Source organism: Neophocaena asiaeorientalis, unplaced genomic scaffold, assembly GCF_003031525.2.
Source record: "Neophocaena asiaeorientalis asiaeorientalis breed wild unplaced genomic scaffold, Neophocaena_asiaeorientalis_V1.1 scaffold517, whole genome shotgun sequence".
In the NCBI taxonomy this organism is placed as follows: Eukaryota; Metazoa; Chordata; class Mammalia; order Artiodactyla; family Phocoenidae; genus Neophocaena; species Neophocaena asiaeorientalis.
Genome location: NW_020172724.1, coordinates 944,914 through 967,664, shown reverse-complemented (window position 1 = coordinate 967,664; position 22,751 = coordinate 944,914). Strand labels below are relative to the sequence as shown.

The window sequence follows — 22,751 nt, the reverse complement described above, 5'->3', positions numbered from 1 at the left end:
ACTCTCCTCTGTGGGCTTGTGGTTACCTATCTGCAAGGCTCTCCGCCACTTTCTGGGGGGTAAAAAAAAAAAAGCAATTGAACTTTTTCAATCAAAAATTACTTACGTCCAGGAAATATTTTCCTGACACTGTCTTGGCACTTGTGCTCCTTCCTTTCTTCCATCTGAGCGACTCGGGCGTGTTCTGACCGTCCTGTTTCTCAGGTCACCCCACAAGCCTCTCCCCTCTGTGTCAGTCACCCACCTGGCAGATAGGAAAGTTAATTGTCCTAGGCATTGTTCTTCTAAAGTTGCACTTTCTATTAAGGTAGATAATCTGTAGGGATGTGACCCCTGCCCTGCAACAGTGTTTCTTAAGGTACGTTCCTGCAGAATACCTGTTCTCTGGGGTGCTTATCAGGTTTATATGAAAAGCGTTCTCTGGCTTTAAAAGGGTTTGGGAATTGCCGGGTTGCACACAAACAGGTGTCTGTGCTGCAGAACTTCTCAGAACCTTTACTCCGATACTGTGCGCTAGAATCTCCCAAGAGGGAACAGAATGCAGTGTTTTTCCCAAACGTCAGTCATCAGAGAGCACACTTTTTTTAAATGGAGCTCTGTGCAGGATTGGTTTCTAAGGAACCCACACTCAGAAATGCTGCTCTAGAGCTGCAAATTTGCAGGGCCGCCTGCATGGCAGGTGCTTCCTGGCCTGGAAGGACCGAGTGGTGCTCTCACGCTAACCTGGAGGCGTTGGGCCAGGCACCTGTGTCTTGAGGCCTTATCCCCTGTATCTGTAAAATGAGGTGCTCAGACTCAACGATTGTTCAGGCCACTTTTGTCTTTCATAGGCTGTGATTCTAGCTTTGTTTTGTTCTTATTTTTAAAGGTAACGTAGCCTGACTGTGGAAGAAATAACACTGTTATTTCCAGTAGAGCAGAGGGCATGAAATTCTCAGTCCATCTTCCAGTATTTGTAAAAGGCTGAGAAAAATTCCCGGTCCAGGGGTCCTGGTCCTTCATCACTTTTCTCTCTTGGGGGTGTGGAGAATGACCGCGTTCAAAACTTCACGCTCGACTGTCCGGCGCGGCAGAGCTGGCTGGGCAGGTCCCCACGCCCTCGTCCTGGCTGCCTCTCTCCGCCAGGTTCGAGGCCATCCACCACGAGCTGAACAAGGCCACGGCCCAGAACAAGGACCTGCAGTGGGAGATGGAGCTGCTGCAGTCGGAGCTGACGGAGTTGAGGACCACACAGGCGAAAACCGCCAAGGAGTCAGAGAAGTACAAGGAGGAGCGGGATGCGGTGTACAGCGAGTACAAGCTCATCATGAGCGAGCGCGACCAGGTCATCTCCGAGCTGGACAAGCTGCAGACCGAGGTGGAGCTGGCCGAGTCCAAGCTCAAGAGCAGCACGTCTGAGAAGCAGGCGGCCAGCGAGGAGATGGAGGTGCTGCGACAGGTAGGAAGGTGGCGAGGGAAAGAGGGCTGTGACGCCCAGGTGTCCAGAGGAGCAGGGAGCAGCCTTCAGCCTGCTGCTGCCTGGGCTATTGGATGCCTCCTGGGTAACTGCTGAGCTCACACTCGGTGCCCAGCTCTGTTCGGGCTGCAGGGGACACAGGTGAGGTTCAGCTGAGGTCCTGGGTGTCCGGAGCTGACAGCTGATGTGATGGTAGATTAGTCTCTTGCTGGAAGTCAGCTCAAGGGCTTGCTCCTTAAGAAGCGAGATCCCAGGGCCACGTTCCCAAAGCCATGGGTACCTTTGGCCTTGTGAGTCCAGAAGGGCACACTCAGTGTTCCTTCACCCCAACATCTGAGGAGTCTGCTCTTTAGAGGGGTGGTCTGGGCTCCTGGGAAGCTGTTCTACTAGGTTGAGCCCAGTACTCTTCTCAAGCCTTGCTCCCTGGGGGGAGGGCATGCCTCCAGGGTCAGGGGAGTGGCGCTCAGCAGCATCGGAATCGAGGCACTGAGCTTGACTCCCGAGTGATCAGTGGGGATTCTCTGCATCTTTCCAACCTGAGCAGCCAGGCCTCATCAGTGACGCTGCTTACCCACAAGAGCAGGTGTGCCCTGCTGGGGCTTGGACAGGCCTGTGGACTCCCCTCTTTGAGACCGCCTTCCCATTCGGTTAGTTTGTGTGTGGCTCTGTTTCGAGCTGCTGAACTTGATCAGAGCAGACTTTCTTCCCATCGGGATAGTTCTCTGTTCATACCTCTCCGTTCTACTTGGTGCAGGTCAGTTAGAATGAAGGCCTTATCACTGGCCTGTGAGAAGTGAAAAGCAAGGTGTTAAAGGTCAGGCAGCTTAGTAAGGGACGGTGTGTGTGTGTGGATTGTTGAAGCTAGGGCCCTCTGGACCGAGCATGAGGCAGAGCTGATGCCCGAGGGGCGGCCAGGGCCTCGTGGGCCTCTCTGCGGACCGTGATGCTGCCTGATGCCCAGGCCGTGCTGGGGACTGTGTTTGGAGAGTGGACCTCCTCAGCCATGTGACCTCTTACCGCTCCTAGCTCTCTGGGCCTCAGTCTCCTTACCTACAAACTGGAAACGCTGACAGCATCCGCTTCACCGTGTGGTCATGCTGATCAGGTGGTTTAACCTTGAAAACACACTTAGGATAATATCTGCATAAAGTAGGAATGATTTGTGTCTTTATTATTAGGACTATTTGTATGCCCATCTGAGCCTTACTACCCCATTAGGATCAGGGTGCATCCTATAAGGTTGTTTTCATAGGCAAAAATGGGCCAAACAGCAATAATTTCCTACAAAGGGAGTGAGACTTCTCCAGACCATCAAGGTGAAAGCCATTGTGAAAAGGAGTATTTCCTTTGATGCAATTTTTACAAGACTGGAATGAAGAAATTCTTAATGAGCAAATATAATGCGTTAGGACTTGGTAATTGCCCTGGAGAAAATGTCACCTCACTTTCACATTCTGGTTTGAGAGCTTAATTGTTGGGGAAAATGTTGATACCAAATAAGGAAAACAAAATGATGAAGAATAAAACATTAAAAATGCCTGAGTCGGTCAGTAAGCTAAAAAGTCGAGGACAGTGTGTTAAACCCGTAGAAGGTGGTGAGCCTGTGATAGGCCAGCAGCCCCCTGGAGGGGGGTGAGATGATGGATGCCCCCCAGGGAGCAAGGGGGGCAAAGAGCAATCGTGCTCTTTGTAGGAATGTGGAAGCACAGAGGAGGAGGAAGACCCCCGACTGCCCCGTGGTGCTAGATCTGGTGGCCTGTGTCACCCCCCTCCCATTGGCTCATGTGTGCCTCCCGCCTGGAGCCTGGTTCCCGGGCCTTGGCAGGGGGGCCCTGGCAGCGTGTGAAGTCTGCCTGTCAGCTGAGGCAGGAGTCTTCTCTGGGCACCCATCCCAGTCAGCAGGCAAGAGAGGACAGCCCCAGGCCCCCACCCCTGCAGCTTCCAGAACTGAAACCCTCGGCTTCTTCTTTTTTTTTTTTTCCCCCCTATTTTTTATTTCTAGAGGAAACTCTACCAACATCAAAGCACCTCTGGCCAATATCATCTGCTGATACCATCAGCAAATCGCACTAATATAATTCCTGAATTCCAAGATGTACTTTCTCCGCCAATGCACACACATTTCAACATTTCTGAAACTGGTTGATACCTTCTACCTGACTGGTACATTCCATGTGGTCGCTCTTTTTCCTTTTTTTTTTTTTCCTCGGCTCCTTCTTGAGTTTATCTGGCTTCTGGGCCACGACCACTCCCCGCCTGGCCAGAGTAGGCCAGGTCTGTGACCTGGGCCATCCTGACTCTGAGGTGTGGGCAGGAGGGTCTTATCTCCCCGTGGCCTGCGAGACCCCTGGGGATTGATCCCGCCCCTCTCCAGCAGCCACTTCTTGGTGGCGGTGGTGGTGGTGGTGGGTTTGGCTGAGGTGGGCCTTCAGCCAGGCTAGCTTCCTGGTCTCAGAACTGTCCTCGTTCCGCTCAGCCGGGGCAGTGGTTCTTTTTCCCTCTGACCCCTGATGGCTTCCTACACTGTCCTCCCTTCTCTCTGTACCTCGCTCTTTATTTACCCTCTTTTCTCTGCCACTGCCCTCCCTCTCCCTGCTGTCTTCTCCAGAGTGGGTTGTGCAAAGAGAGGGCAGTCGTCGGGGGGGGGGGCCTGTCAGGGTCTTTGCCTCACTCTGGATACCAGGTCAGCTGTGACCCCTCTCTCCCCTGCTTCCCACCTTTCCGAGTGGGCACATCTAGGGGCTTCCTTCACAAGGGCCGGTGTCCAGACTCTGACCATGGGCAGGCCAAGTCCACTGAAGGTTCGCCGGCGTCAGGAGGACATGGTTACCGTCCGGGGCGGCTGGTCCCCCACAGGGAAGCTGTGGGGCGCTGCTGCGTGTCACGGAGGTCCTTCCAGATACTAGGTCGCTTCCCAAGACAGGCCCTCTGACAGAGCCGTTGTCCCCTAGAAAGCCCAGCTTGGTCGCTTGGACGGGCCGGTCTTTCTGCTGCCCCTGAATGCACTTGCATCTCCTATGCCCAGTCCTGCTTGGGGAGCTGAATTTGCTAGAAAGTGGGGGAGCTCTGTGCGAGGGAGGAAGTACCGCGAGAGGTGGAGGATGAGCAGAGGCGCGTTCTCGTGTTGCGTGTATTTTGCTTCTTCAGAAAGCCTTTGAGCCGGACCAGGAGTTACTCTTGCAGTAGATGCTCACTTTGTCATTTGTCACATTCTTCATTTTTCTGAGGATTATAGAGGCACAGAGGGAGCTTTCTGTATGGGCACTTCAAAGAGTTTGATTTGCAATTTTAATGGAGCGTGTAATGCTTTGGGGGGGGTCCAGGTGCAAATCCTTTAGATCTCAGCTTTTTAAAGGAACTGAAACACATAGGACTTCACCAGCAAACGTAGTAGTGTGTTTTCAGATTGAGGAATAACTCCATATGCTGGAGTGTAAAAACTGTATTGGAGACGCAGCGGGTGGGGAGCATGGTGACCAGTGCTGCACCCTTCACTGCAGTGGGGCCTCGTGTCACGTTCGTCACGAGAGCTCTTTAGGGACATGTAGTGGGCTCTTGGCAAAACGTATACCACGTGAGTGGCAGGGCAGGGTCTGGCAGGAGCCCTCCAGGGGGCATTCCACCTGGGCCCCTGGTCCTGGCTCTGTGTGGCGCTATGAGAGTTTGGGCGGACCCTAATATAGCATCGCTAGGGGTCTGAACGTGGCTGTGAAACACGTAGTCATGGGGGGTGGGGGGCGGTGTCGGGACGGGCTCTGGCTGAGACCCCAGTGTTTCCCTCCGTCCAGCTCCCGAGAGTCCAGCCCCAGCTCCTATACCAATCGGAGGGCACTTCTGGGCCAGAAGGCCTGGTAACCTTCCCCTCTGCCTGCCCCTCACCCCCGCCAGATCAAAGACACGGTGACAATGGACGCGGGGAGAGCCAACAAGGAGGCTGAAATCCTTCGAAAGCAGTGCAAGGCTCTGTGCCAGGAGCTGAAGGAAGCCCTCCAGGAGGCGGATGTGGCCAAGTGCCGGCGGGACTGGGCCTTCCAGGAGCGGGACAAGATCGTGGCGGAGCGGGACAGCATCCGGTATGGGGCTCCCCGGGGCCGCATGGGCTCGGGTCTCCCCGTGGTGCCCTGGGTCTGTGGGAGGGTCGGAGTCATAACCACTTCCTTCCAGGTAAGGTGGGCGTGACCTGGGTCGTCCCTCCTCACCCTAGGTGATGCCCCAGCTTCGCCTCATAGTGAGAATTTTAGCATTTTCCATCATGTCTCGACTTCCCATTTCCCTTCACCCTAGAGGTCCGAGCACATGCTGTGTCCACAGCATGGACCCCCGTAAAGTGGTATAAGGCCAGGCTTTTTTCTTAGGGGGTTTCTGTTGCAACTGACATTTCAAAAATGTGTTCTTTCAGCCAGTATTCATTGGGCGCCTACTGTGTGCCAGGATCTTAGGTCCCTTGAGCAAGGAGACCCTGGGAGAGAAACAGCCTTCGAGGCTCCTGGGCACGTGTGATGCCCATGAGGGGCCGGCACCGCGGGGGCTACAGGCAGCTTCGTGGGACAGGGTGGTCGGGGGGAGGGAGGTGCGTGAACAGTGAATTCGTGGGGGCATGCAGGGAACTGGGGGGCGGGTAGGGAGGTCTCCGCAGAAAGCATGGTGTTCGTGCTGGGACTAAAGCTCGAGTGGCATTTTTCCAGGTGGAGAAGGGGGGATGGGTGTTGCAGCCTGAGGGCCCATCGTGAACAAAGGTGTATGGTGAGCTCAGGGCAGAGCTGGGACTGGCTGTGGCTTGAGTGGGGTGCGCACTTGGTGAGTCACAGGAGAAGCGGCTGGCAGGGCTCCTGAGGGCAGGTGGTGAGGGCCTGTGAAGGGGAGCCCAGGAGTGTAGACTTGGCCCTTGGCCTGGAATAAAGCCAGGAGAGGCCCTGCTGCTGGTGGTGGTGGTGGTGATGGTGATGATGATGGCGATAAGTGAGGACTTGGTCATTGAGGGTTTCTGCAAGATCCCTTGTGGCCGTTTGGAGAGACTGATGTCCACCTGGGCTGGTCAGGAGATGAAGGTTCCGGATTGGAGGAGATTTGGGGCCAAGGAGAAGTGGGGACCAGCCCTCAGGGTCCATCGAGTGGCAGGATGCCGTTCTGGAGGTGGCACAGAGCACAGCACAGACTCTCCTGCTGCCTGGTCACCTGTCCCCACCACCTCTCTGAGTGACTGAGCTGATCCTGGGAGCCCAGAGGCCACACGTCTGTTAGTAGAGAGCTGTTAAGCCTGCACTTCCCACCTGCACAGGGCTCCGGGCTGCAGAGATGCCTAAGACATGATTTCTGTCCAAGTGGGGGGGCTCAGTCTAGTTGTGGGGTGGAGGGCATCTCTAGAAAAGCCTGCACGTGGGTAGTGGTGCAGTGTCTGGCCGGTGCTGGAGCACAGGGGCTTGCCAGGTGGGCTGCGCGGGTGGGAGCGTGGTCGTTAACCCCAGGCACACTGAGGCTGAACCTGTGGGACGGACACTGGACGTTCAGAAGCGGATGCTCGTTGCCTGGTAACCGTGGGGGTGTCTCCTCTGCCAGGTCCCCAGTGTCCCTCTGTCTCTGTGTGGGATTGGCCTGGGTGGCCTTGCCTCCAGACTCTCAAGCGCTCCGTCTGTGCATCTGGGGTGTTCGGGAGCACGGGCTGCCGGCCTCACTGCAAGCCGTGAGTCCTCTGTCCCCTGCCCCTCACAGTGACCTAGCCCTCTGCCCCCTCTGCCAGGACGCTCTGTGACAACCTGAGGCGGGAGCGGGACCGGGCGGTGAGCGAACTGGCTGAGGCCCTGCGCAGCCTGGATGACACTCGCAAACAGAAGAACGACGTCAGCCGGGAGCTGAAGGAGCTCAAGTACGCTGGGGTGGGCGCCTGCTGGGGTGCGCTGGCGCCCGGGAGGACGGTGTCCGCTTCCGTCAGGACAAGGCAGCCCCGTGAGCAGGCCCGGCAGTCTGTCCCTTCACTCTGCCTTACTCGGTCAGTCCGTAAAATGTGTCCGAGTGTTGCCTCTCTGTTGAGAGTTAATTAGAAATCCTTAGATCAGCACAGAGCGTGGCAGCGGCCCTTTGGTGCGTGAGTCGGGGTCGGCAGGCACTGTGTGCCAACGCTCATCGGAAGGAAGGTCCCTGCCCCGGGCGGTCCACTGGGGGACAGGCAGGCATGTGTTGTCCATTCATTCCCTCCCTCCCTCCCTCATTCATTCGGCAACTCAGCAAGGACTTGCCAGGTGCCTGCTGCGTGGGGGCCAGGCCCCGGGGGAGGCACAAGCCGCCGGGTCCCTGCCCTGTGGGGCTCACAATACACGGAGACAGACCAAAGGCAGGGCCATCCGAGAGACCAGCATGCAGTCAAACAGAATGATGACAGATTCTGATGCAGCGTTTTTGAAGGCGGTTGTGACTACCGCTCAGCAGTCTGTGCTGTTTGGGGTGTCAGACAGCGTCCCCTCAGTTACAGCGCTGCTCCCAGGGGTGTTACTTCAGACTTGGTGGCCCCTAGCAGTGTACTGAAAATACAGGGATCCAAGCTGGAAGAAGAGAAATCGGCAGATGCCAATCGTCAGTGCAGTCCAGAGCCAGACCGGGTAGTTGAGAAGCAGTGGCTGTCCGCCTGCTCGTGAGGCTTCCTGAACCGATAGGGTGGTTGGAAGCTGGTGAGCGTGCAAGCCTCGCACAGCCGAGGGACGCCTTCTGGAAGTGGGTGACAGCTTCCCCTTCTTCCCCGTTCAACAGAACCTCCTAACATAAGGCAAACAGCTTCATTTACTCCGTGAAAACCCAGAAGCCCTGGGGCTTGAGCACTCTAAGAAAATCCCGGGGGTTAAGCGGCAAAGGGACAGATTCTCTCCAGGCACCCAGTTAGGGTCTAGCAGGTGGTGGAATGAAATTAAGGCAAAGCCTGGAGCCTCGGGGGCTTGAGCACGGGAGGAGGTTTTGCACGTTAATTGAGCTGGAGTTGCCTGGAACTTCTAAGAAATGTCAAGTTCCGTTTGTTTGTTCATTCAGCACATTTGTATTTGCACCTTCTCTGAGCTAAGTTCTCTAACCAGTGGGATGCAGGTGAGGGAGTCCTTGCTGCTGCCCAGGAAACCCCCGTCTGTAGAAGCAACAGATGTATGTGCCTAGTGGGTGAGAGGTGAGCCGTGTGTGGTGAGCATGAAGTGCAGAGCTGCTTCTCTGTCGGGGAAGAAAGCTTGGAGAAGGACTACCCGTGGGCTGCGTGGCCTCCTAGAGCTGGCCACACATTCTTGAGCACGGTTCAGGCAAAGGTGTGGACATGGGAGCGTGTCCAGTCGAGCAGGAAACGACAGTAGTGAGGGGTGTGGCAGGAACCCACCGGGCAGTGCTGAGGAATTGGAGAGGTCATCTGGGCCCAGGTTCTAGGAAGAAGGATGTTACTGGGGCATGTTAACAGGTTTCTGAGTCTTTTTTCGTCCTCCTCACTGGATCTTTCTGAGAACTAAAGCTTTTTATTTTGATCGAATCTGATTTGCTGATTTTTATTTTTTTTACTTTTAACGGATTGTGTTATGTCTAAGAACCCTTAATCCAGTCCTAGATCTCAAAGATTTTTCTCCTATACTTGCCTTCTAGAAGTTTTTTAGTTTTATATTTAAATCTGTGATAGGTCTTGCGTTAATTTTTATATAAGGTATGGGGTTTAGGTTGAGAGTCTGTTGCCAGGATGTCCGCTTGCTCCAGCATCATTCATTGAAGGCCATCCTTCCTCTACTGAACTACTTCTGCACCTTTTGTACTCTGTGGGGCTGTTTCTCGGTCCTCTGTTCTGTTCCGTTGATCCATGTGTCTGTCTTCCTGGCAGTTCCACACGGTCCTGATTTCTGTAGCCGTATAATAAGTCTTGAAATCAAGTAGAGTGATTTCTCCCATTTTATTCTTCATTTTCAAAATGGGTTTAGCTGTTCTAATTCCTTTGCCTTTCTGTGTATATTTTAGAATAGTCTTATCCCTGCCTACAGAAAGTCTTGCTGGCATTTCTGTAAGAATTGCATTAAACCCCTAGATAAATTAGGGGCAATTTTCTGAGACTTAAAAAAAACAAAAACAAAAAAACTATGAAAACTCACTGGTACCCAAGAAGCCTTGGGTTTATGAGGCAGCTGGTGTGAAGTATGAGGGAGGAGGGGAATGGTCCACCTCATTTCCGAGTGGACTTTGGTGGGATGCTTTGCCTCCCAGAGGGCCGTTGCCATGGCTCTCTCTTTGTTCACAGGGAACAGATGGAATCCCAGTTGGAAAAGGAGGCCCGGTTCCGGCAGCTGATGGCCCACAGCTCCCACGACTCAGCCATTGACACAGACTCCATGGAGTGGGAAACAGAAGTCGTGGAGTTTGAAAGGGAGACGGTAAAGCGCCCTTGTGTCTTCTCTCCCCAGCTCTCCTCAACGTGACGGCTTTGGATGGGGGAGGGAAAGGATGGCCCTCTTGCAGGGCCCCCCAGCTTCATGGCTGCCAGTTGGGAGGTCAGCTTTTTCTCCCAGAGTGTGGATGCATCCTTTCCCTGCACTTGTCCAAGCCCCATGCAGTAGCAGCTTGGTCTCCTGTGTTACCCGGCCGCTTTTCTTTTGCCAGGAGGATATTGACTTGAAGGCACTTGGTTTCGATATGGCAGAGGGTGTGAATGAGCCTTGTTTGCCGGGGGACTGTGGCATATTTGTCACTAAAGTGGACAAAGGAAGCATTGCTGATGGCCGCTTACGGTGAGTGTAGAGGGCTCCGGGCTCTGGAGGGAAGGTGACAGTTCCCCTCTGACCTAATGCAGAGGACCTGGAGAGCCAGGTGGCATTTAAATGAACGCATCCCAGGACCTGGGGGCCTCACAGAGGCTGTTGAGGCTTTCAGGCTTAACTGCTAACATTGTTCTTAAAGGCTGCTCGGACTCCGAATCGCCTCTGAATCTGACCTTTCTCCCATCACCAGGTGCTGCCTTTTGCTTCTCTGTGTAGTAAGGGGCTCAGGTGAAGTGTGTGAGAGTCTGGAATGTGCATTGCCTGCTCATCCCATGAAATAGTGATGATAATAATTAGCACCTACATAGTGCTTGGTATTTGCTAAGTTTAAGTACTTCATATAATTCATTAGTCTTTACAATCCCATGAGGTAGGTGCTTCTGTTGCCCCCATTTTACAAATGAGGGCACTGAGGCCCAGAGGGACTACGTCATGCCGCTAGTAAGTGGTAGAGCTAGGGTTTGAAACCAGGCTCCAACCCTTGCCAGCTTAACCACTCCACCTTCCTAGAAGAGGAAAGCTTTCTCTTTTTTTCTTTCTTTCTTTTTTTTTTTAAATAAATTTATTTATTTGTTTGTTTTTATTTTTGGCTGTGCTGGGTCTTCGTTGCTGCGCGCGGGCTTTCTCTAGTTGCCGTGAGCGGGGGCTACTCTTCGTTGCGGAGCACGGGCTCTAGGCGCGCGGGCTTCAGCAGTTGTGGCACGTGGGCTCAGTAGTTGTGGCGCACGGGCTTAGTTGCTCCGCGGCATGTGGGATCTTCCCGGACCAGGGCTCGAACCCGTGTCCCCTGCATTGACAGGCGGATTCGTAACCACCGTGTACCAGGGAAGCCCCGAGGAAACCTTTCTGAATGTGTTTGTGGGGTACCTGCTTTCTGGTGTTCTGCTCCCCGAATGGGAGCAACAGGGGCCGGCCCCCTGGTCCCAAGGCCTCCGCTGGCAGTGACCTGGCTGTCCCCCTCCTCAGGGTCAATGACTGGCTGTTGAGAATCAACGACGTGGACCTCATCAATAAGGACAAGAAGCAGGCCATGAAGGCGCTCCTCAACGGGGAGGGGGCCATCAACATGGTCGTGCGTCGGAGGAAGTCCCTGGGCGGGAAGGTGGTCACACCACTGCACATCAACCTGAGCGGGCATAAAGGTAGGGGCTGGGGAGGTGGGCAGGGCACCCTTTTCTCGTACAGAGAGATCGCATGTGTTTTCGGGCACCCCTCATTCCCAGAACTAGGCGTTGATGTGGTTTCAGTGTAGCCCATGTGCTTCCCGCTAGGGGGACGTCTGGGTCCTGGGTCTTGCTTGTCTCTGATTGTTTGATTCGCCAGACCAGACCTGACCGGGTCCCTGGGTGGTGTGACCTGGGCGGGGTGCTGGGATGGACAAGTCGCAGTCTGCCAACATCCTTTTTAAAAGTTTATCTCGTAAAGACAAGATGAGACAACCAGAGGGCCGTGCGACCCGGGCGGGGGTTAACCGGGGACCTCTGGTTTGCAGACAGCGGCATCAGCCTGGAGAATGGAGTGTACGCTGCCGCCGTGGTGCCCGGAAGCCCGGCTGCCAGAGAGGGGTCCCTTGCCGTGGGAGACAGGATCGTGGCTGTAAGTGTCAGGGAACCTTCCTCTGGTTCTGGACTCCCCATCTCCCAGTTCCCATCCTGAGGGCAACTACTTTTAACAATTCATTGTGTTTTCTCCCCCAAACGTTCAAAACTTATATCTCCCACTTTTTTTTTTTTTTTAACTTAGATGTGATCATAGTATATACTGTGCTGCTGCTAACCTTGCTTTCTGTTTTTAACAGCGTGCCTTGAGGTTCTTCCAGATTCACATCTTTAGATCTGTCTGAGTCATTTCAGTAACTGCATGTTCCTTAGTGGCCTTTGGGCCGGTCTCCTGATGGACAGTCAGGACATTTTTTGCCATTGTAATAGTGCTTCATGGCCACTGCTGTGTCCCGCCATGGGATAGAGTCCCGGCTGGGGGAATCGCTGGATCAGAGGGCATAAGCATTCAACACGTGATGTGATTCCCTCCTTGTGCTTCCGAGAAGTCCCACCTGCCGTGTTTGGGGGAGCTCGTTACTTCACATCTTTGCCAGTGTTTTTCAGATTTGGGGGCGAGCTAGAGTTTGAAAGCAATATGGCCATTACAAAAAACTCTTAAGATGTGGGGAAGTTATAAAGAAAAACAAAACCAACCAAATTAATCTACCACCCCAAGATAATCACTCTGAATATATATATTTTTTAACTTTCAATTTTGAAATAATTACAGAAATAATTATAATTCAGTTATAATGTTAAACAATATTAAAAAATGAAGTGGCAAAGATAGTACAGAAAGGTCCTACGTACCCATCATCCGGTTACCATCTAATGGTTAGGTCTTACGTAACTATGAAATCTGTTATCACATTTTAGGATAAAAAAAAATCAAGATACAGAGCTGTCCACCACCACAAAGATCTCCCTCATGTCACCCCTTTCTGTTAACCCCCGCAGTCCTAAGCATGCCCCCTCCCTGCCATCATAAGCCCTGGCAACTAATTTGTTCTCCAGATCTATAAGTCTGTCATTTGGAGGATATTGTATAAGTAGAGTCTACAGTACTTGCCCGTTTGAGATGGCCTTTTCCACTTGGCTTCGTGCTGTGAGCTCCATCACGTGGTTGGATGTGCTGATGCTGTGGTCCTTCTCGAAGCCGGGTAGGACTCCACGGTATGGGTGCACCCTGGTCTCACCGTTCACCTATTGCACATACACTTTTAAAGAGGACTGGAACGTGTCTGAGAGGGGTGCGGACAGAGACTCAGGCGTGAGGGGCTGTAGGAGTCTTTGCGATGATACTTCATGTCACGTGGGTCCAGCCTCCCACATCATGATCTCGTTTTCAGTCTCCTCGCGCCCCTGGGGGGGCGTCCGTGTTTGTTTTCCTTTTTGCTCTTGAAAGAATTCTGAGCCGTGGTCCAGCATCACACAGCAGGAAGCGGCGAGTCCGGGATGTCCCTCTGGGACCCGTGGTGTTCTGGTCCCAGTCAGTCAAAGTCACTTCCCCAGAGTGCTTTTAAGGCTGTGTGTTTCATTTGCCTCAGAAGCCCCATAACTGGACCTTGAGGGCCTTAACTGGGGAGGGGCTTTCTCTCCTTTGCCAGCTCCAGACGGGGGCACCTTACAGAACAAGGCCCACTGTCCAGCGTGCGTCAGCAGCTAGGCAGAACGCCTATCCTGGTGGTGGGCCTGACGGGCTCTCTGTTGGCCCTAGATCAATGGCATTGCACTGGACAACAAGTCTCTGAATGAGTGTGAATCTCTGCTGCGGAGCTGCCAGGACTCCCTGACCCTCTCCCTCCTGAAGGTAAGGGCCCCCACCCTGCACTGGCTCTGCTCTCGCCCTCTTTGGGGCAGGCAGAGCCCCAGCTCCTTGTGCCCAAGCCACTTCTCCACATCATTGGGATCCTTGGAAAAAAGGTCTTGATTTATAAGTGCAGGGTATGCATGAACCCTGACTGGATCCTGGTTTCAAAACCAAAACCCAAAACCCAAAACCCAGAAGCAAAAAAACCTAGCTATGAAGGACACTTTGGAGGTGGGGGGTACATTTGGATCTGGACTGGATAATTAGATTGTCTTAGGGCATTGTTACTTTTCCTGGGTATAATGATGGTATTGGGGTTATACAGGAGAATGGCCTTATTTGGGAGAAATGCGTGCTAAAGCTGTTCGGGTGAAACGTCATAATATTTGTAACTTATTTTCGAATGTTCTGCAGTATAAATAGATACAGACAATTGGGCAGAATATTGTTGAATCTAAATGGGTTTAAGGGCGTTTATTGTACTTCTTATCAGCTTTTCTAAGAAGGTTGGAAAAAGGCTCATCTACTTCGTTAAGAGATGTTTTTAAAAATTATTTTAAAATTAATAGACTTTTTGGGGAACAGATTTAGGTTTACAGAAAGGTTGAGTTAGTACAGCGTTCTCATATCTTCTGCTCTGTAACATTGATGAGCCAATATTAATACATTAGTATTAACTAAAGTCTGTAGTTAACGTGAGGATCCACTCTTGGGGTTGTACATTCTACGGGTTTAGACAAATGTATAATGACGTGTATGCGCCATTACAGTATCCTGCAGAGTGATCTCAGTGCCCTGAAGATCCTCTGGGCTTCACCTGTTCATCCCTCCCTCCCCTTCAACCCCCGGCAACCACTGATCTTTTGACTATCTCTGTAGTTTTGCCTTTTCCAGAATGTCATGTAGCTGGACTCGCATAGTATGCAGCCTTTTCAGATTGGCTTCTTTCACTTAGTACTGTGCATTTAAGGTTCCTGCATGTCTTTTCATGGCTTGATACGTTGTCTCTTTTTATCACTGAACAGTATTCCATTGTCTAGGTGTACCGTAAGATGCCTTTAACATCTTTAACATTTAACATTTAACATTATTAACATTTAATAATTTTTAAAAATAGGCAGGACACAGTGCAGGTGATTTCAGAAAGTGCTCAAAGTCAAGGGAACTTTGTGTCTTTCCTGTGGGTTCCCAGTGGCCTGGCTGTGAGCAAGCCTCACCTGTTGGCGAGGTGTACATGCCTGCACGTCTGTCCATCTGTCCAACTTTGGGGTGTGTATGGCCCATTCCTGACCATCGCTCTACCTCCAGGGATGTTTTTCGGTGGCAGCTCCAGGTCGTGCGGTCTCACCGGCTCTCTTCCTCACTCCTCTGCAACCCCTACTTAGGTGTTCCCTCAGAGCGCGTCGTGGAGCGGCCAGAACATCTTTGAAAACATCAAGGACTCTGATAAGATGCTGAGCTTCCGAGCCCATGGCCCGGAGGTCCAGGCTCAGAATAAACGGAATTTGATGCAACACAACAGCTCCACGCAGACGGACATCTTCTGCGCCGACAGGCGGGACGACAGGAGGGAGTCTGGGCCCCCAGGAGGCAGCAGCTCCTTCCTGCACAAGCCGTTCCCCGGGGGAACCTTCCCCCTCTCCCCCCAGGCCTGTCCTTTTTAAATATTTTTATTTATTTATTTATGGCTGTGTTGGGTCTTCGTTTCTGTGTGAGGGCTTTCTCTAGTTGTGGCAAGCGGGGGCCACTCTTCATCGCGGTGCGCTGGCCTCTCACTGTCGCGGCCTCTCTTGCTGCGGAGCACAGGCTCCAGACGCGCAGGCTCAGTAATTGTGGCTCACAGGTCCAGTTGCTCTGCGGCATGTGGGATCTTCCCAGACCAGGGCTCGAACCCGTGTCCCCTGCATTGGCAGGCAGATTCTCAACCACTGCGCCACCAGGGAAGCCCTATATTTACATTTAATAATTTTTAAAAATAGGCAGGACACAGTGCAGGTGATTTCAGAAAGTGCTCAAAGTCAAGGGAACTTTGTGTCTTTCCTGTGGGTTCCCAGTGGCCTGGCTGTGAGCAAGCCTCACCTGTTGGCGAGGTGTACATGCCTGCACGTCTGTCCATCTGTCCAACTTTGGGGTGTGTATGGCCCATTCCTGACCATCGCTCTACCTCCAGGGATGTTTTTCGGTGGCAGCTCCAGGTCGTGCGGTCTCACCGGCTCTCTTCCTCACTCCTCTGCAACCCCTACTTAGGTGTTCCCTCAGAGCGCGTCGTGGAGCGGCCAGAACATCTTTGAAAACATCAAGGACTCTGATAAGATGCTGAGCTTCCGAGCCCATGGCCCGGAGGTCCAGGCTCAGAATAAACGGAATTTGATGCAACACAACAGCTCCACGCAGACGGACATCTTCTGCGCCGACAGGCGGGACGACAGGAGGGAGTCTGGGCCCCCAGGAGGCAGCAGCTCCTTCCTGCACAAGCCGTTCCCCGGGGGAACCTTCCCCCTCTCCCCCCAGGCCTGTCCCAGCGCCTCCGAGCGTAGCCTGAGCCCCTTCCGCTCGGACGCCTCGGGGGAGCGTGGCTCTGGGCCGGTGGACGTGCGTAGCCGGCGGCCACTGCTGCCCTTCGAGACTGAGGTGGGCCCCTGTGGGGAGGCAGAGGCCCGCCTGGACAAGGCAGAGCCCGAGAATGCCAACAGCGGCGGGACCTGGCCCAAGGCTGTGCTCAGCTCCACGGCAGGACCCGAGAAGCTCTCCGTTTACAAGAAGCCAAAGCAAAGAAAGTCTATCTTTGACCCAAACACTTTCAAACGCCCCCAGACGCCCCCCAAAATAGACTACCTGCTCCCAGGCCCTGGGCCTGCTTACTCCCCCCTGCCCTCCAAGAGGGTGGGACCTCTGACGCCCCCAAAACCTCCCAGGAGGGGTGACTCCATTAAGTTCCAGCACAAACTGGAAACCAGTTCTGAGTCAGAGGCCACTCTAGTGGGCAGCTCCCCATCCACCAGCCCCCCGAGTGCCCTGCCCCCCGACATGGACCCCGGGGAGCCCATGCACGCCTCGCCCCCTCGCAAGGCCAGGGTCCGCATTGCTTCCAGCTACTACCCTGAAGGGGATGGGGACTCCTCCTACCTGCCGGCCAAGAAGTCCTGTGACGAGGACCTCACCTCCCAGAAGATGGATGAGCTGGGGCAGAAGCGCCGCCGGCCAAAGTCTGCTCCCAGCTTTCGGCCCAAGCTCGCTCCAGTAGTGATCTCTGCTCAGTTCCTGGAGGTAGAGCTCAGCCCTGGAGTGGGTCAGGGTGAGGTGGAGGTGGGGCGGGCCACACAGGGATCTGTGCCCGCCCGCACTGGCATCCCCCAGCTCAGGCTTAGCCCTGGCTCCTTTGCCTCTGCTCTCAGCACCTGCACGCGCGGGCGGGGGAGGGGGGGGGAATGGCAGGTGAGTGCCGGCAGGAAGCAGTCTCCCTTTAGGAGATTAGAAAGTAGCCTGGGGTGTGCATGATAGCGGTAATATGACACCAAGAGGGCAATGCTTTCTTGGGTGTGGGGTTTGATTTGCTTATTGAGCAAGAAGCTTTTGAACTTGTATTGCAATAAACCCAAGTGGCAAGGACCCACCTCAAAGGGTTTAGGGAGTCAAGATAGCACGTGTGAATCTGTTAGCCGGCAGCAGGACAGGCCGGCTTGTTTTTGTGGGTGCTGTGGTCATTTCCAGAAGGGAGAGATTGCTGTGAGCAGGAGAACAAATCCGTGTTACTTTCAGCAGACACGGAGCTTCACACGGCTGGGCAGGTTGTGTGGAGTTGCTACATACGTGTGCCCGATGCACCCATGTGTTCCACCCTCTCTACACACAAGAGCTGTTTATTCGAAAGAACAGATTCTTTCTGTGTGGTTTTCTTCCAAAGTATTTTTGAAGGAAGTTCTTCTCTTCCAGATGTGTAAGGCAACGTGAATGAATAAACGAGTTAACGATCTCTCCCAAATGTCACGTCATGTGTCTGAGTGGGAGAAGCTAGGTCGTGAGGGATAGAAATCGCTTGCAAATGCCTGTGTGTTTCCCTGTTTCCAGCCACTGCCTCTTGCCTTTGGTTCTGCAGGAGCAGAAGAGTGTCCCGGCCAGTGGAGAGCTCTCCCCAGATCTCCAGGAGTGGTCCCCTTACTCGCCAGGGCATTCCAGCCGGCACAGCAACCCCCCCTTCTACCCCAGCAGGGCGTCTGTGGGTGAGCTGGCAGGGCAGGGCCGGGCCGGGGAGGAGGGTCGATGCGGGCTCCCAGGGCCGCCCAGTCCCAGGGAGAGTGGAGACTGTCATTTCAGGGAGCTGCTGTGTGTCCTCAAAGATCTAGCCACTGCTGACCTGTCTGGAGTGTTCAGTCTTCTATCAGTGACATCTTTTAGCTTTTCAGAGTGCTTTCTCCCCATAGCAGCCTGGGAAATGGGAAGCACTGAAGAGGGTTCTCCTGCCTTACAGGTGGAGCAGGGCCAGAAGCTTGCATAGATCTGGGGCTGGCTGGATGCTTTGGGGCCACTGTCTCACCCTGCCCATTTGCAGGCACTGTTCCCCGCAGTATGACCCCGAGCACCACTGTGAGCTCCGTCCTGAGGAACCCCATCTACACCGTGCGCAGCCACAGGGTCGGCCCTTGCAGCTCTCCGCCTGTCCCCAGAGAGGCTGGCCCCCAGGGTTTGCATCCCAGGTATGTGAAGCCACCTGTGCTTCCCTGTACCCCAGCCATCCAAGCCCACCTGGGCATAAGGCCACTGTGTATAGAGGGGTTCCCTTGCCTAGCTGGGAAGAGGCCGGGTAGAGCAGCACTGGGGCCCCGGGGAAAGGAAACTTTAAGGTCGCTCTCTTTATTTACCAGCGTGGAGCTTGAAAAGGTATTTGTACGACGATGGTAGAGAAGGCAGCTGATAGCTGAGTGCTCACATGCCAGGTACTGTCCTCAGACCTTTATAAGCATCATCTCACTTGGTCACCAGAGCCACCCTACTATTACTGTCTCTGGTTGATAGATGAGGAACTGAGCCTTAAGAAAATGAATGGATTGGCTCAAGGTCACTCATTCATTCGATGACTTGACAGGTTTTAATAGAGCACAGACTACATGCCGTGGACTGCTACAGTTCTAGAGGGCTACAGTGAAAAATTAGGTAGACAAACTTCATCTCCTGTGGCATTTGTGTTCAAGGGGCTGGGGCCGAGGCGGGGAGTGGGGAACGACCAAAAAAGAGAACAGAGTGATACCAGATGGTGCTGAATAGTCCTAAAGACCCTAAAGTGTTGACAGGCTAGGCTGTGACTTGGAAGAGGGTGGCAAGTTATATTGGGCGGTGGAGAGGGCCCCGTGCAGGGGGATGCTGCCGTGACCAGAAGGCTGAGAAGAGGCCAGCTGTACACGACTTGGGGGAGGAGCCTCCAGGAAGGAGGGCTGTAGGTGCTACAGCCCGGGCCTCTGAGAATGGTGCAGTGGGCTCCAGGGACAGAGTAGGGGAGCTTGGCAGAGAGACGGTGAGTCAGGAGGAAGGCCCGCGCCATAGGGCACAAACCCCGAGTTTGGGTTTTATTTTGACTACAGTGAAGACCACTGGAAGGCTCTAAGCAGGCAAGAGATGTGGTCTCACAGCTAGAAGAGGTCATCATTGGGCCTGAATGCGGGCCAGCCTGACGTGGGCAACGCGGGCTCCCTGCCCTCAGCTCTCCCGTTTCCAGGGACGGGCTCTTCTAGGGAGAGCCTCAGTGCCGTCCTGCCCCTCCCTGCCTGCCCAGGATGCAGAGCCTCTGTTCGTCCCTGCAGGAAACCCTCTGTCCCAGTGAGCTTGGTCCTGGCCTGGCGCTTGCAGGGCCCTCTGAGCGTGGCTGCGGGCAGTCACCGTCCTCGGCTGACTGGGAGCCGCTTCTGAGCCTCCCTGAGCTGGCAGAGGGCCTCAGGGTGGCCAGCCACTTGTTACCCTGACCTGGTCCTTCTCCCGAGCCCCTCACTTGTCTGCTTTTCGACAGTGTCCAGCACCAGGGCCGCCTGAGCCTGGATCTGAGCCCCAGGGCCTGCAGCGACTGCTCTGAGATGAGAGCCTCCCACGGGTGCAACTCCCTGCCCTCCAGCGCCCGCCTCGGTAACTGAGCCACTGGGGCCTTCTCGCCAGAGCAGGCACCAGCCTTTCTTCATCTCCACCCGCATCCTCATGACCAGACCTCCTGGCGGCCCACACACACAGCCCCTCTCCCGTCTGGGGGCCGAGGCTGGCTCCACGCTGCACCCAGAGCCCTTTCCTGTGGCCTTCCTGCAGCTTCGCACAGTGGCCGTGTAGTTGTTCTGGTGACCCCTGGCCCAGGAGCCTTGCTCCCTGACCCTGAGGTCATTCTGGGGGATGTCGTGTTGCCGATCACTTACGGAAAACGCACCCCAGAGTCGAGGCTAGCAGTTGTCTCAAAGAGACTCTGGTGGAGCTGCTTCCGGCGTTGTGGACACAAGGCCGGCAGTCGCGCCTGTCGCGTGGGGTGCTGTCTCTGTTCGGGGCTGGAAGCGAGACTTGTGGGATGCTGTTCTGAAGCAGCCTAGCCCTGCACGGTTTATTCACGTACTGGGGCTAGGCCTCTGCTTTCCCTGACTGTTCCACGTTGAGACCCCCTCGGGGATAAATGGCAGGGCCCACTTTCATTCTGTCATAACCGTGTATGTTTCCTGACTACTAGGATGGTGGTGAGGGAGTGAGGGGCGCTGTTGAATTGCAGGCCTAAAGTTTTGTCCCCTTGTGGAACCACAGGGTCTTCGAGCAACTTGCAGTTTAAGGCAGAACGCATTAAAATCCCATCAACGCCAAGATATCCGCGATCTGTCGTGGGCTCTGACAGAGGTGAGAACTTATCAGTGGCCCTTCCCCCTGCTGACCCCCTCCGTCCTCAGGGTGGGGTGTCTGGGCACCGCTCACAGTTCGCTCCCTGTCTCAGCCATCAGTCATGCTGGCGGGGCCAGGACCCGGGCCCTGGCGGGAGATGCAGGGGGGAGTGCGAGGCACGAGGCACCTGCATGCATGGCCGTGCGTCCGGGCTGCAGGAGCGGAGGTGCAGGCCCGGCCCTCACCCACCCCTCTCGGCAGGCTCGCTGTCCCACTCGGAGTGCAGCACTCCCCCGCAGTCTCCTCTGAATGTCGAAGGCCTGTCCTCCTGTAGCCCATCCCAGACCTCAGCCGCCACATTGCCCAGGATTGCCGTCAACCCCGCGGCCCTCGGGGAGCGCAGAAAGGACAGGTGAGTGGGCACAGGGGAGGATGGCGCGCTGCTGTAGCGGGCCAGCGCTCGGCCGCGCCCTCGGCCCCGGGCGTGGTGCGGTTTGGGGAGTTCCGACAGAGTTGACTTCCGGTGAGGCTGCAGGCGTTTGGGTCGCCTAGCATCCCCTGGTGTCTTGCTCCAGGACGTCACGAGGAAGTCCTGTGGACACGTGATGCAGGAGGAGGGGCGCACGTGGATGGCCAGTTGGAGGAGCAGGGTGAGCTCCTTCCACTGAGTGCCCACGGGAGGAGGGGGGCTCCAGCTCGTGATGCTGGGGACGACCTGACGGTGACCGTGATGGAGTGATGCCGCTCACTGCTTCCCAGGCCCTTGCTTAAGCACGTTCCACGTAATAAGTCGTGAAATCCTCACATAACCCTGTGATCAGCGGCATCATCATCGGCCCCATTTTAAAGATGAGGAAACTGAGGCCAGAAAGTTGGAGTGGTCTGTCTGTGGTCACATGGTTAGTGACTGGCCTATACGAATGAGAATCAGGACTCTTTTTTTTTTTTATTTTGGCTGTGCCACGCGACATACAGGATCTTAGTTCCCCAACCAGGAATCAAACCCCTGCCCCCTGCAGTGGAAGAGTGGAGTCTTAACCACTGGACCACCAGGGAAGTCCCAGGACTCCTTGTTATCCTTTTCTTTTTGGCCCCAGAACACAGCTGTATCGCTTGCTCCCTCCCTCTGCCCCCCAAGCTTTTTATTGTGAGATAAAATACACATAGGAAAAGAGTGTGTGAAGCATACATGTACAGCTTAGCCATTTATTGGTTCATTTTGAAATGCAGGCCGATCTCAGCTGTCAGTCCAGACGTGCCTCCTCTCAGGGCTGGTCCCTTCCTGCACAAGCTCTGCACGTTCCTCATCCACAGCTGGTGTTCTTCAGAGTGGGATTTACCAGATCGTATCTATGTATTTAAAGGGTTCTGTCTAGATCCTAGTGGGAGATTGGATTAAACTTGAACTTACCTTTATCTAATCACTTAGAATCTAGGACTAGAGCTACTCTCCTCCACTTACATCCAGAAAGCTGAGGGCCCTTGTAGCTGCAAGCCATGGGAGAGACGCTGCTGGGTGGGCCCATAGTTAAGAAAATCTCATTTACGATCTGAACCTGTTAAGACAGCACACCTAGCAAGTGTATACTGGAGAACAGAGTGTACCCATAACCGCCAAGGCACCTGGGCCCCCAGGGGAGTCAGCACAGTTCACGTGGACGTGTTCATGATGGCGTCACCTGCATCGTGCAGACAGGAGCACAAACCGGCCCTGGGGGTGTGAGGTTTTACTGAACCCCCCAGCTCAGGTCACTGAGAGAACAAGACTTTCCCCCCACTGAAGGGGGCTCCTTAGAAGCAGAAGGGGCCTTATCACATGCGGTTCAGACATCCCCTTAGCTTTCTCCGCGGTGCACAGAGAACCAGTGTGTGTGTGTGTGAGCGAGTGTGTGTGACAGTGTCGGTGATTCCTGCCTTCACAGCGCTTAGGTGACATAAACTTTAACATGTGTGACCTGACTGAAGAATGGGTTACTTACTAAAAATAGTCCCTTTTCCTCAGTCTCAAGTTAACTATCATTATAGAAAACTGGGAAAACTAGAAAAGTAGAAAGAAAAAAAGTCACATAATCTCATCAACCCGAGGTTCAGTTGCTGTTGTTTCACCTTCTGAGGTGTGTGTGTATGTATATATACAGTTTAAATACATGCTTTATTTATGTTGTTTTACATACATAAACTTCCTCCTTAATCTGTTTGTAGTGTTAAGTATACTTTATGAACTTCTTTTACAAAGCAGCCTTATTGTTCTGACAAAACTCTTGTGCATATTATAAAAATTTTAAATCATTCGGGAGATTAAAAAGTAAGGATTCCCTCCCAAAGGGCCCCCTCAGCCTGCCTGCCCTTCA

The 22,751-nt window shown here is 54.1% G+C and overlaps 1 protein-coding gene across 1 annotated transcript in view; it reads left to right on the top strand.

The window, feature by feature from the left end:
• The window catches only part of DLG5 (discs large MAGUK scaffold protein 5), a 118,055-nt gene that overhangs the window by 76,568 nt on the left and 18,736 nt on the right, over positions 1-22,751 (top strand). The window contains exons 7-20 of the mRNA XM_024740248.1: positions 1,126-1,438; positions 5,345-5,529; positions 7,194-7,319; positions 9,699-9,831; positions 10,058-10,185; positions 11,182-11,357; positions 11,708-11,811; positions 13,474-13,566; positions 15,814-16,833; positions 17,663-17,786; positions 18,116-18,260; positions 19,565-19,677; positions 20,329-20,418; positions 20,662-20,812. Of these exons, the coding sequence (XP_024596016.1) occupies positions 1,126-1,438; positions 5,345-5,529; positions 7,194-7,319; positions 9,699-9,831; positions 10,058-10,185; positions 11,182-11,357; positions 11,708-11,811; positions 13,474-13,566; positions 15,814-16,833; positions 17,663-17,786; positions 18,116-18,260; positions 19,565-19,677; positions 20,329-20,418; positions 20,662-20,812 (2,901 nt within the window). The remainder of the gene's footprint in view (positions 1-1,125; positions 1,439-5,344; positions 5,530-7,193; positions 7,320-9,698; positions 9,832-10,057; positions 10,186-11,181; positions 11,358-11,707; positions 11,812-13,473; positions 13,567-15,813; positions 16,834-17,662; positions 17,787-18,115; positions 18,261-19,564; positions 19,678-20,328; positions 20,419-20,661; positions 20,813-22,751) is intronic.